Here is a 13,571-nt window from a genome sequence, read left to right on the forward strand (position 1 = left end):
CTTCTGCTAAGCTGCTTCACTATCTTGTGCTTTGATTTAATTGGTTAAGAAACAAGATGAAACACTGCTGCCTCATGAGTAAATGGGAAGTAGTCATCTTTAAAGGGGAATGTAGTTTTTAGCCACACAGTGCATCAAGCCTCACAGAGAGGAATTCGGTGACAAAACACAGAATGTATTTCCTGAATGTTACACTTTTTTTTCCCATTTCTTTGTTCCACACAATACCACACAGAGCCTTGATTTCCAGATAAACCTCCCCGTTTGCTGTGGAAATGTGATGATAGTTTGAAATGAATGCTTCAGCAAGAGCTGAGCCTTTGGATTCACTGAGGAGGTCTGTGTATTAATAGCTTTAATGTGAGTTTTCACTCAACCAAACGTGCTACGGCTTTTGTTTTGACTGGACCAGATCTTTTTTTCAAAGCTCTTCAGTGGAAAGGAAGAGTTGAATTGAGTGACCAGTGAGGACAGACTGTGCTGTTGCACCCTGGAGTATCACCACCTTGGCCATCAGATCACGGCTCCTCTCAGGTCAACAACTCTTCCAATTTGTCACTGCTGCTCTGTTAAAGGACCAATGGCAATCAGCACTCTGATTGTCATCAACATTGTTCCCCTGTGCTTCCAGTGTGTGTGTTTGTGTGTTTGTGTGTCTCCAAGAAAGACAGCTAGAGGGTGAGAGTGATTATGTCTTTCCCTTTGGAGTACAGTTCAACGGTGTGTATTTTTCAGACCTCCCGTGCATGCGTTAGCTCTTGCGCTCGTGTGTGCGTGTGAATGTGTACGCGAGTGTGTGTGTGTGTGTGTGTGTGTGTGTGTGTGTGTGTGTGTGCGTGTGTGTGTGAGTCCTGTAACGTACAGGGTTAATTGCAGCTAGCTGTCTCCTGATGTTGGCCCAGAGCAGTGCAGAGTGCACAAATTCTGTTAGATTATTCATGTTTGCCACTAGGACAAGAGAACTGAACACAAGAAGGATTACAGTGTGTGTTTATGTGTGTGCGCGCGCGTGTGTGTGTGTATGTGCAGGGGAGCGAGAGCATGAAAGACTCACAGTGAATGCTTGTTGAAGTGTGATGCTTTTTTACGTGTTTGTGAAAGTAAGGGAGATGGGTGGTTTGTTTTTTTATGTGAGATTTGTTGTCAGGAGAGTGATTTGGTGTGTGTGTGTGTGTGTGTGTGTGTGTGTGAGTGTGAGGGGGTGGTATACTCCTATGATCTCTGTAAGAAAGGTGAAAGTTTGTTTTGGCAGGCACAGGACTATTTTCTGTAATGATTCACATTTAATAACCTCACATATCAAGAAAACAAGCCTTGAGGTTTTCTGTTTACCGAATTATAGCCATGTTCCTACTTTTTTTATGCACAAAATGAGCGACCTTAGTGTTTCTCTCTTTTTCAACTGTTCCTCACTTGTGTTTTCTATCTTGATTCGTTCTTGGTTTTTTATAAATGGGTGTCAAGGATATAATCTGTTTCTCCTGGTGCTTGTAGTCTCGTGTTAAAAAGTGTTCTTCTGTCAGCAAGGCAGCTGCGCATACCTGCTCTTTCAACCTCCACCTCCCCTCCACACACACACACATTCACCTGCCGTGTGTCCCTGCGAAAGTGCCTTTTAGGACGTGTGTTTGGCGGAGGAGGTACATGTCTGGCCTGGAGTTAGTGCTCCTGTCTCTCTCTGAAGAGTAGTTCCAAGAATGAAATGATATTAACAATAGAGCTCCCTTTTTTCCCCTCCTCAAATGTTTAATATATCTGAATGAAATAATAAATATATACAGTTAACCAATTGTGATGTGGCACTTTCATGTATAGGACTTGTGTACTTGGCATGTAGCATTATACCATGCTCCAGAGCATTTTAAAGGGTGTCAAACTGAATGTGTCTTGAAATAAAGGAAAGTTGATCTGTCCCTCTCTAGTGTTGGCTGTGAGTTTATGTTGTGCCGTAATTACGACTGGAAGGCCTGTTCTCAGGGCAGGATTTGTCTGATCCACACAAACCACCGTGATATCCATCTTCAAACAAAAACCAAGCATATTTAGCCCCTCAGCCAGAATGATGTGTAAACGCCCTCTGCATAAGGGTCTGTATGGGGGGCGGGGGGGGGGGGGGGTGGTTGGTTATCAACAGAACTGCTTTTTCATGAACTTGAGTTCACACACACACTAACCCATGCTATCCCTCCAGTCTTAGTGTTAAAAATGTAGAAAGGCCAGAGATGCATATAAAACTCATGCAGCTGGGGAGAACACATGGGAAGGGGGTAGTGTTCTTGACTGAGGAGAGTGTATGCAGTGGAGAGGAGTTAACAAGAGCAAAGAATGAAGCCCTCCTCCGTGCCATTAACTCATGGAGAGATGTGTATGTTTGTGTTCAAATGAGAGCTAATTTACTACTGTACTATCTCCTAATGCACTCACCTACTGATGAGTCTTGCAGTCAGTAGCTGTAGTTATGATTGCATTAAGATAAAGCCCTGAAAAAGTACGGTCCTCACGCACAAACTGGTTCCCCTAGCATGAACATCTATGCAGATTTTATGACCTTTGTGTCATTTGATCAGCCATGAAACAATTCTGTGACATTCAAGTCCTCTTATCTGTGTAGATTCGTATCTTTTCAGGCTGACTAAGCACATTGGCTGTTTGTCTATGTCGGACTAGATTCACGCATGAATCTGACTGTGACGTGTGTTCTGCATGACTGTTTGCATGGCTCAGGATCATCCCTCTTCTTGGCTAACCCAAAGTTAACTGCCTTCACACATGCTTTCAGTTGTTCATAGAGAGTATTTAAGGGCAGGGCATTTGAGGTAACTCAGTACAGATTTTAGAGTCTAGTCACAAGTAACATTATCTGTAGCCTCAGGATCTTTGTCTCAGACAGGTTAAATATGAGTCTGTGTTGACTCCATTTTATGAATGACTATAACTTAAATGCAGCAGAGGGGGCTGATGAAAGCATAGCATTCTTAACTTTATTTCAGAACAGAATTACCAATAGTCACAGAAACTGAAAAAAAAATAAAACAAAGATCCACTTTTAAAATTAATCACTGTGCAAGTTTCTTTAAAAAAATGTCAAGTTTAACATAGCAGCATGACTAAAACAGAGGAAATTATGTCCAATTATTGTCTACAATAGTTAGCAAAATAAAGAACATTTAATTTCCAAACTGTTAGTAGTCAATTTTAAAATACCTGCTTAAAACTTTTTCAGTCCACAAAAGAGCCAATATGCCTATATTTGGTCATCGCTTGGGCACACTTTGGTTCACAGTATGATAAGAAACTGGACTTTGTCCCTGGGATATTTCTTATGGTTCCACACACAGCTCAGCCTTTGGAGCCTGGTTTGAGTGTGGAGAAAGGTTTGGAGTTCCTCAGTGAGCCCGAAAGCTCCTGCAGAAAGGCCACAATGTGCGAGTCCTTCTCTGACTTGCGCCCGTCGAAAATGACCACCACAGTAAAGTGTGGCTCCGGCCGCGTCAGGAAGTACGTGCTCTGGACCTTGTCGTCGTAGAAGGGAACCACTTTGTCAAGGGCGTTGAGCTCGACCGCCCGGTCGCTCATGATCATGATGACGTTGGGCCAGTGTGTGACCGGTCTCTCCCCACTGGGTAGCGACACCACAGCAGGAAACTGGTCCACCCCTTTGGGTGCCTCTCGGTATGAGTGAGGGTGGTGGTAGCCATGACCCTGGAAGCTCTCAGAGCCGCGGTTATCGAAGACTAGAGAGACGTTTGCGGCGTCATGCTTGCGAATGAATGCGGAGATTTTGCCGAAGTAGTCGGGCGAGGTGCGCGCAGTAAGCGCCTTCATCTCGGATGGCGGCGCCTGACGGCTCAGGGCTTCGTGGAAGTAAAAGCTGAACTTGGCGAGCAGCGCTCCCTGCAGGCGCTGCAGCCACACATACAGATGCGGCGGCTGCACGGCTTTCTGCGACTGGCCGCCGAACAGGTGCTTACGGGTCTCGCGCTGCCGCTCAAACACCTGTCCCCAGGCCTGCAGCTTGGAGTGAGCACCGTGCAGATTGAGCAAGGCCGGCAGGAAGTGCCACTCTGAAACCTGGGCCTGACAGCGCAGCAGCTGTGTCAGCACATCCACCTCCACCTGGAAACTGCCCTCCAGTCGGCTCAGTATTGGGTGGTGGAACCTGCAGAGGTGATAATAACTGGATGTTAGCCTTGACACAAAATGGCTTCCAGATATGGCACAAAATGTCTGTGGATACAAGGACAAACGTAGATACGAGGAAAGGAATCCCTACTGGATCTCAAAGGAAAACAAAACTGGAGGTTGAATATTGGTTCTCATGTCAGATCCCGTGACTCCTGCACTCAGCTTACATTCCATCCATCCAAGTGAGAGAAACTGCACCAGTGCACGGCTGTGCAGTCATTAGCTTCAGGAGACTGAAATCATGAATACTGCAGTGCCGCTTCTAGCTCATTATATCACCTCTGTATTCAGCACCAGTGTGTGAATTTGTCACCCCTGACTGAACATTAATTACATGTCTTAGCAGGCAGAGAGAGAGGGAGTGACAGAGGAGGAGAGTGAGAAAAAGAGAGAAATTACACTGTCATTCAGCAGGGGTTTGATATCAGGCAGACCTCTGGTTCAGAATACAAGGTCAGAGGTTCAACCAACAGTTATAAAGTTATGCCAGCACTGATGACTTTACCACTATCTGATTATCTAAAAAGTTTCAATCTCCAGAATAATTACTCAAGACTCTTCTGGTATCCTGGCATCTCTCCATCTCCTGTGAAGAGTTCACCTTGAAAAATCTGCAGGAGAACACTACGCTGCTGGAGTCATTTATCACAGCAAAGTTCACGAAACCAAAATCTTCCCACACACAACATTTAACAGCACAGAGAACACACAACATACAACAGCACCATAGCAAACACACACTTATATAATATTCTGAAAAATATCACATGGTATTTCCTCTGGAATTGGAAACTTGACACTTGGCATCCATATTTGTTCTGTCACAAGCCATCTCAATTTAATTGGTTTAGCAGAAATATGACTTAAATGACTAAAATGCTTATGACACTGTGTAATTGTAACTGAACATTATGGTTGCATTTCCATGTTTGTGTAAACCAAATTTGTCTATCAAGTTACCTTCAAAATTTCTTGACAGCTTGCCTATCGACTTCTCATGCATGTTAGTAATGTATTATTGGGCAACATTCATTTTGACTGGTGCAGTGGGTGCACCTGTTTAGTATCGGAGGGTTACTGAGATATATACAGTGCTTATGGAAAGAAAAAAGAGATGCACAGGAGTTCAGTGATGTGTGTCTTATGCAGAGAACCACTGTCAAACAGACAGGCAAGGTTGAGCTTCAGTTTAAGCCCATGAGGAGTGACCCTGGGTAGTGGTCAGAGAGCAAGAGCTCCCCTGTGGTGGAAGTGATGGACATAGACAAGGAGAACACTTCATGTCTGTCTCTTTAGCTAACTCACTCCCTCCATCTCACTCACAGTCATTCTCCTCACCGTCACTGTCACAGAGTAAGAACTATTACAGCAGCATTAAAGCACTAATCACACACACACACACAAGCACACACATCTCAAGTCTCATCTCTCTTACTTGGAGCTGTATTTCTGAAGGATGCTCTCCAGAGTGCTTACGAGCTCCTCTGAATTGACTGTTTTCTGACTGCCCAGTGAGTACATCTTCTCATAGAAGTCTGCAATCTCCATCCTGGCCTGTGTGAAGTGGCACAGCTGCTCAGAGAGATGAGACAGCAGATCTTCTAAGTAAGGGGTGGAGCCTCCAGAGGTGTGGCGCCCCATGTTAACCACCTTCCTAAGTTCGTTATGTAGCGACGTATAGATGGTTCTTATGGAGTCCTTTCGACTGAAGAAAGACTGACCTCCTGCAACGATACACTCACTACATCCATAAATGAAGTTACAACGTGTAAATTTGACAGAAAATATAGTCATCTACACCACAAGCATAACTGTATCCTTTCTCCATACAAATTAATATGAGCTGCAGCCGTGTTTTGTGGCAGTACGCAACGGTGCTGCAGTGAATGAAAAACAGATATGAATGGTCCTGCAGCGCCATCTGCAGAACAAAATTCTATCGCATTTCACGACTAGTTCTGTGTCTGCATGTATGAGCTTTGACAGTTGCTAAGCAGACCAATATAAATGACACCATAAAACGTCTCTTCGGTAATATGAAGTTCTCTGCTTTCAATTAAAAATGCAGGAAATATAAGTCAAGCAAACCAGTTTGACTCGTGATCTTAATTAGGCACTGTTGCCCCTTACCCAGTTTCTGTCCGAGAAATGTCATATTGTGATAAGCTTTCTCTGCAGCTGCAAGATGGGCGAGTGCAGCCAACAGGGACGCCCAGATTGCTCCTGTGCTTTTGCTACTGTCCTTTTCTTTTTCCACGTAGTCCTTCGCTCTGTCGAAGGAAAACATCCCCAGCTGCGTGAAGAAGCTCTCCAGGATCGCCCGCTCCCTCGGTACCGGTCGTAGTTCCTCGTCTCTTAATGTCTCCATCATAATTATGATGAGACCGCTTTTAACCGCAGCTGGATTCAGGGAATCGTGCAGGATGCAGCTAGTTAGCTAACTAGCATAGCTATGGCATAGCAGGTGATGCCTGTTAGCACATGAGGCTAGGCTGGCCTTCCATTCAGCAGTTTGCAAGTAAAGCAGAACTGACTATGGAGTGGTAAGTTATCATTCAGGCCAACTGAAAAAGATAAACTAAATTACTAAGCTGTAACAGGAAACAGAGAGGGTTTTTCCTGTACTGAAGTCTCGCTTACGTGTTCGCCATGACACTCTTCCACAATAATACTACGGAAGACCGTAGAGTTCAAAATTGCTTTACTGTTGTAGAAACAAATAAAGTGGCACCACCCCGTGCTGATATTTCACAGTCAAAAGGAATCTCATCCTTATCATCCAATACAGTATATAAGAATTAGTCGATTCTGTGTTTTTTTTCACTGATATTCAACACACGCCTTTTATGTAAATAAAGAGGTGGTAGTCCACATCTTTTAAAAGTTTTCCTTTCGACAGAATATTACAAGGATCTCATATTGCCCAGCGAAAACCACTGTTTCTGCAACAGTCGAGTTTCCATTCGGCATAGTCCTTACGTTCTAGCTGAAATGAAACAGCGCGCATTATAAATGGAGTTAAGAAAAAGGATACATTTACATGTACTTGTGTGCGCGCCCCCGTCTATGTTGAAAAGAACGCCCTCCCTGTGGACAGATGAGACATTGCAAGCTATTCACCAGTTTCCGCTTTCATTTCGTGCAAAACGCAACACTCCAATGTTTACTGAATGCTGCTGGCTTGCCGAGGAAAATGTCCAGTTATTCCAGGGTTATTCACCATGCTACTAGTATATTATGCAGCCAGAGAGGCTCCATGGACTTCTTGCAACTTCACAGAAAAGTGTTTCAACGCTTCGACATCACAGAAGAGGATTTCTGGTACATTGTCAAGAGGTGTTCACGGTTTGCCCTGGTTAGAAACAAGGAGGGGACGGAGGAATTGGGAAACGATTGTATAGTTGTTGCAAAAACGTCCCTTCGGCTCTGCAAGAGTTATTCAAAACAAGACTGCTACGACTGTCAGCAGCTTCATTTGTGCAAATATTTCGTTTATGGAAACTGCCGATATGGAAAAGGAAGGTAAGACAAAAAGGTAGCCTAAATAATGACGCAATTCCCCCATTGATGGGTGCAGTATAAGACCGCTGGATGCTGGAGTATGTCTCGGTGCACTGTAACAATAGGGCCGTCATTTGCGTTTATGTCGTCTTTTCCCGTGTGACTGCTTTTCACGCTTTTCATCAGGGTTAGCCATTAGCTATCCCTTGGGATGCTTCTAATCGGCAGAATCCAAGCCATCAATATGGGTGTCATTATACTTGTTGCTCTTTATATGGGCACACAACAATAGGATAAATGTCTTCAACATATTTGGGGTTCTTCATTCATCTTTTGTTGTCTCTATGTATATTTTCTTTTCTCTCCCAGGGGCCAGTGTAAGTTTTCCCATGATATACATTCTAAGCATAATTTTCCTCTACTGCGGGAATGCACGCTTCATGAGCTACATGAGGATGACCTGTTTCTGCTGCTGCTTCTGAACGACCCATCTCTGTTGCCAGAGGTGAGTGCAAACACACTTAGTACACACACAGACACACTTAGTACACACACTCACACACACACACACACACACTGAATGCCTGTACCACACATTCTTTTTTATGTCATTATTAAAAGCTAAAAATGTCTCCCCAAACAAGTGACAACATATAATGTACTAGCATTTTTTACCTCTGACAATTTTAAGTTGTTTCAAAGTTGCTTCTCCTCTAAAACTTGTGTTTCCTGCTCCTCTCCTCGTTCAATTTGACCTCCCTTTCAAAATGGGATATTTCTGCATTCTAGGTACCTCTCCCGATGTTTCAAACTTCCTGCAACGATTTTTCCTCTGTGCACAGCCTGGTGTTTCACCATGAGCGCTGTCTGACATGAGTCTTACTTTGGCCGTGTTGTCTGTCCGTCACCTACTGTAATTTGTGATTGTTTTCCTACAGAGAAGAAGTGTAGTTAGTTAGGCGGTAATGTGGAGTGCCGCTTCGAGTGTTAAACAACAACATGAAATATGTTCCTACACTTACACCTGAAAGGAATATGAGTAACAGGTGGACAGCCATAACAGCAAAGGAAATGTTTCCCTCCCTTTGGTTGGACAATTTTGAACGTGGATCAGTCTGATATTACCTTCAAAAATGTAAAAAAAAAAAAATTAATGGTATTAGTGTGGTACATGATCAAGTTCAATCAAATTCCAATGCAGAAGGCCACAATGTAAATTAACAAAGTGGGAACATGATCCCCTCCCCTCCAAAAAAAATGAAGCAGCCAAAAAAAAAAAAAGGAAAAAAGAAAGAAAAAAAATTAAAGAAAAAAGTCAAGTTGAGAATTTGAGAGAAGAAAAGAGGCCAGTGGCCCTCCATGTTTTGGATGAAGAATAAATGATGGCCGGATGTTGTTGGATGTGTTCAAAAGTGAAGGAGCCACACCTGAAGGCTTTGAGTGGGAGTTCACATGCCTTGGGTTCGGACATTTCTAAGAAAAAGAAAAAAAAAAAAAAAAAGAAAAATACGAAATCAGAAAAATAAACAAAGTCCTGTTGTCCACTGTAAGTGTTCCAGGGAAGTGTCCTGTATGCCAAGAGGTAAAGTGAAATGTTTTGGTGTGAGGTTTGTACTTTTTTTTTTTTTTTTTTTTTTTACAGAATGAGTGTGCAGTCTTGTAACGTGTGCGTGTGAATGGAGTGTATGCACACATGTGTATGAAGAATGTATACGCTTGAAAGTGATATCTGTGTGTCTTTTGTCTCTGTGTGTAAACCTGGATACATAAGATGACACTTCATTATATCTACCATATTTTGTTTTCCATCCAGGTGTGTTCTCACTACAATAAGGGCTCGGGGCCATTTGGCGCATGTACATTTAAAGAACAGTGCACTAAGGTGCACATTTGCCAGTACTTTGTACAGGATGACTGCATGTTCGGGGTGCGATGCAAGAGGCAGCATAGCATAGACGAGTACAGCCACAGAATGCTGGAGGAACGTGGCCTCAGCTGTGACATCATCCGCGACCTGCCCTATATCTACCAGAATATCTACCGCCTTAATTCAAACACAGCTGACAGTGGTAGGAGTCAGTCTGGAAATATACACAGAGAAAATATATTTGCTTACACTGTGTTATAGCAAATATCACAAATTACACAGACTCTCATGCATGTCCCGTGCATTGTCAACAACACTCCTGCACATACTTATGTGCCTTTGACATGTAAGCGTGGGAGTATATATGTATGTGTGTGTGCTTTTCAGAGAGGATTTCTGAGCCAATATCCAAACCCTTGATACAGACAGAGGAGAAAAACGAGATCTGCCTTCACTTTTTAAGAGGAAACTGCAGATTTCAAGGTCTGTTCAGCTCCCTTATTCTGTCTCACTTCTTCTCTTTGTTCCACTCTTTGCCTTTCTCTCTGTACAATAATAGGTGCTTTTCTGGTTCGTATGAGGAACCGTGCTCTCTGTCCTGTAACTGCAGTTATATCTGAGCATTGTGTTCTCTGTCGCCACTGTCATTTTGCTGACTCATTGATTAGAGCTTTTTCTTTTTGCTTTGTTTTTTTCCCATGTCCTGTTTGAGGCATTTTTAATGTAACTGTCGTTGACTCTTTCATGGTTACAGCAAGGTGTTCTGTAGTTTTGCTGACTCATGTAACAAATTGTCTGTGGTGCATTTTGATTGTGTTTTTGTTGCTCATGTATAGAGCAGTGCATCCGGGTCCATTTTAATCTGCCATACAAATGGGAGGTGTATGATGGCAATGGCTGGAGAAATCTGAGGCAGATGGAGGAGATTGAGAGAGCATACTGTGATCCCAGAAACACATTCAGGTTAGTACTCATGTACACAAACACATGCTCACACACATACAGAGACCAGTGGTCTGTTTTGTTATGGACATCCTACCAGACTTTTTCATCTACATGAAATCTACCGTGTGATTACTACTTTTTATATTTTCTTTCTTTCTTTCTTTCTTTCTTTCTTTCTTTCTTTCTTTCTTTCTTTCTTTCTTTCTTTCTTTCTTTCTTTCCTCATTTTCTGTAACTTTCCTGTCTCTCTCTTTGTCTCAGTCCATGTTCAAAGCCAGTGGATTTCCAGACGATGACCCGGGGTCCTTGTCCAGTGCGCCGTCTCTCCACGGCTTCCTCCGTCACTAAACCTTCTCACTACATCCTGACCACTGACTGGTGCTGGTATTACAAAGGTGACCATGAGAACTGGATCGAGTATGGTCAACCGGTGAGCCCGCCACCTTGCTCCTATATCACACTCAGTCTGTCTGTTTGCACTATGGATAGGGTGGGTCTATCTGTCTTGTGTATTAGCTACTAATCTCACATGTATGAGAATTTTCATACCAGAACCATTACAGTCATAAATGATTGTTGTAAGCAGTCTGTGTACCTCCCATTTAAGCAAGTCAAGTATACGACAGCAGTTGTAAAGCTTTTGCCTGTAAGGATGTATTCAAAGAATTAAACTGCAAGTTAATGATATCATCAGGTGAGCAGTCATTTCTCTCAGCCTTAGACATAAACCTTCCCAATAACCCTATTCAGCTGCCTTCAAGGTGCAGTACATCTTTGTGGCAGCAAAGACACACATCAGGAGACTGCGAAATGAGCAGGGTGCATTTTAAAGAAATTGGATTGATCTGATTTGTTATTTTCAGAAGTTGAATAGATATCTCTCCATTCACCTTTTGTTGTCTGCTCAACACTCATATTGTTTCCATTTTTCATACTTACTTGAGTATATGTATGTATGTATGTATATATGTATGTGTGTGCGTGTGTTTAGTTTTCTTGCTGGCATTGTTCTTAGCCTGTTACTTACCTGTTCTGTTTATTTTGGAGAGTACTGTGATGGTCTCTACAGGGTTGTATCATGCTTTCTGTGTGGTCAAGCTATAATCTGTGTGCGTCTCAGGATGATAAACAGCGGATAACTTCCATAACATCACGTGAACTGGAAATGGCTTATCTGGAGGACAACACTGCTGAGATTACTGTCATGAAAGGACACAGACAGTACTACCTTAGTTTCCAAGGTAACGCAGACACATCTCACTTCTCATCCTGCTGTAGTTCTCATTAATAATGCTGTTTGTTGGATGTGTTGGTGTAGCAGTAAGCCAAGAGGAGGAAATCGTAAACCCATACAATTTGGTAATACTGGTTTGTAATACACTCGTATTATCTGTGCTGCAGATATGTACCAGCGGAACCCCAAACACAATACCAAAAGGAAAGTGCGCAGACGGCCACGTTTTGTGTCTATCAATGAGGTGGAGAGCAAAACAGCACGATGAAGCAGTGTAAATACTCGGCTATATCTAAATGTTTTCTCACAAAAGCATGTATATTCAAAGACTCAAATTCAGTACAGTGAAAGTCACATACACAGACACATAGACACACACACACACACACACGCCAAACGATTTAGAATTAGACTGCAATCTAATGAAAGACTTTTAGGTAAATTAGTATGATGTCCTCATGTTTAAATTAATCAGTCACAAACACTTAAAAATATTGTGTGTCATAATCAGGCATAAACAAAAAGAATTGTGTAAAAGATTTTTAAGGTTATTTATTGTTTTTGGTTTTTTTCAGTGTTACTGATTATGGAATGTGAGAATATGTCTAAGTGACTTTTTTTTTTTTATTTCTCTGATTTCATGTACATGTGCCTATTTGTGTTACCATAGTGAATGTGAATGTATTGGAATGGAATTTATCAAACTTAATGAAATGAAACAATAATTAAGTTTCAGTATTGTGTGTGTGTGTGTGTGTGTATATATTAGTAGTTAAGTTTCTGCACAGTTTTCTAATAACATCTTCTTGTGTCCTTCATTATTAAACCTCCCTGTTGGCCCATTTGCGAGTGATTGTTCTGGGGCACAGGGTCTCGTTAACCATCAATGTGTCGTCTTGCCTCATAGTTGTATTTAGCCACTTATTTTTCAGCGCTCATTCAAGGTCACATTGAACTGACTGGAATTTATTCTGACGTTAGAAAGGTTTAAATGCATTCATTTAGGACAATCTATGACAAATTCTAAGTACATCGCAGAGTAATCCAATGGGGGAAAACGCACGAGATATTGTAACCTGAAAAGTAAACCACTAAGAGGCGCCATCGTGTGAATTTAGGTCAACAGTATACCAAGCTTTGGCTGTAGAGCTACCAGTGTTCAATTTTAATTACTCTGTTAGTTCTCTGTGTATTTATTTATTCATTCACTCACTCGCTAATTCATTTGTGAATTCATATGGTCTCGCGCATATATTTTGCACTACTTCAGGACGAGACCTGGGGCTATCAACTTATCGACCCCCATAATGACATGCCAGTCTCACTCAAAGGACTGTGGTTTGGTACCTTCATTCTTAGATGAAAATACGCCGGGGGGGGGGGCGCTATGCAATCGTGCGACGAGCAAACGAACCCTATTGAGTGACGACGTTGAGAGCCAATGACAGTCGATTTCTATTCTATACATTCCTTATGAATATTTTGAGGGGGCGTATCCGAGCGCTTTGGACAGCAGAATATTTTTGAGCTTGCTCTCACGTATCTTTGAACTGGACGTCACCATGATCCAAAAAATAAAAGTCGTTAAATAAATTTAATCCGTGGAAGCAAACTGGAGATTCTATCAGAGATGAAATCTCTACACGGAGAAAACACCGAGACGTGCCACGAATCTCGAGTCATGTACCGAGGAACCTTGGAAGCAGTGAGCAATTTCAACGCATTCTCTCTTGCTGCTACAGTCGCTTTATGGTGTTTAAATTTGAAAGTGAAGTCCCTACAGAATATTACCCCGAAATAACAAATCCCATTTTTCTCAACGGAGGAGCTGCAGGACAT

At 42.4% G+C, this 13,571-nt stretch overlaps 2 protein-coding genes across 3 annotated transcripts; one reads left to right on the forward strand and one right to left on the reverse strand.

The window, feature by feature from the left end:
• Positions 1-3,203: 3,203 nt before the first annotated feature.
• Positions 3,204-6,826, reverse strand: kics2 (KICSTOR subunit 2). Of its 2 annotated transcripts, none has more exons than XM_030785418.1 (3): positions 6,480-6,826; positions 5,621-5,926; positions 3,204-4,159 (listed from the first exon to the last, which is right to left on the reverse strand). In XM_030785418.1, exons 1-3 carry the CDS (start codon positions 6,554-6,556, stop codon positions 3,340-3,342), a joined length of 1,203 nt encoding a protein of 400 aa, XP_030641278.1. In that variant the 5' UTR covers positions 6,557-6,826; the 3' UTR covers positions 3,204-3,339. The 2 variants fall into 2 exon arrangements, with proteins under 2 accessions (XP_030641278.1, XP_030641273.1); XM_030785413.1 differs by having other exon boundaries at positions 5,621-5,909; positions 6,316-6,826.
• Positions 6,827-7,367: 541 nt separating this feature from the next.
• On the forward strand, positions 7,368-12,292 carry parp12b (poly (ADP-ribose) polymerase family, member 12b). Its single transcript, XM_030782740.1, has 8 exons — positions 7,368-7,707; positions 8,056-8,191; positions 9,500-9,755; positions 9,941-10,036; positions 10,390-10,516; positions 10,760-10,928; positions 11,619-11,739; positions 11,900-12,292. The coding sequence occupies exons 1-8, from the start codon at positions 7,379-7,381 to the stop codon at positions 11,998-12,000; spliced, it is 1,335 nt and encodes a 444-aa protein (XP_030638600.1). The 5' UTR covers positions 7,368-7,378; the 3' UTR covers positions 12,001-12,292.
• Positions 12,293-13,571: the final 1,279 nt, after the last annotated feature.

Source organism: Chanos chanos, chromosome 1 (genome assembly GCF_902362185.1).
Source record: "Chanos chanos chromosome 1, fChaCha1.1, whole genome shotgun sequence".
Classification (NCBI taxonomy): Eukaryota; Metazoa; Chordata; class Actinopteri; order Gonorynchiformes; family Chanidae; genus Chanos; species Chanos chanos.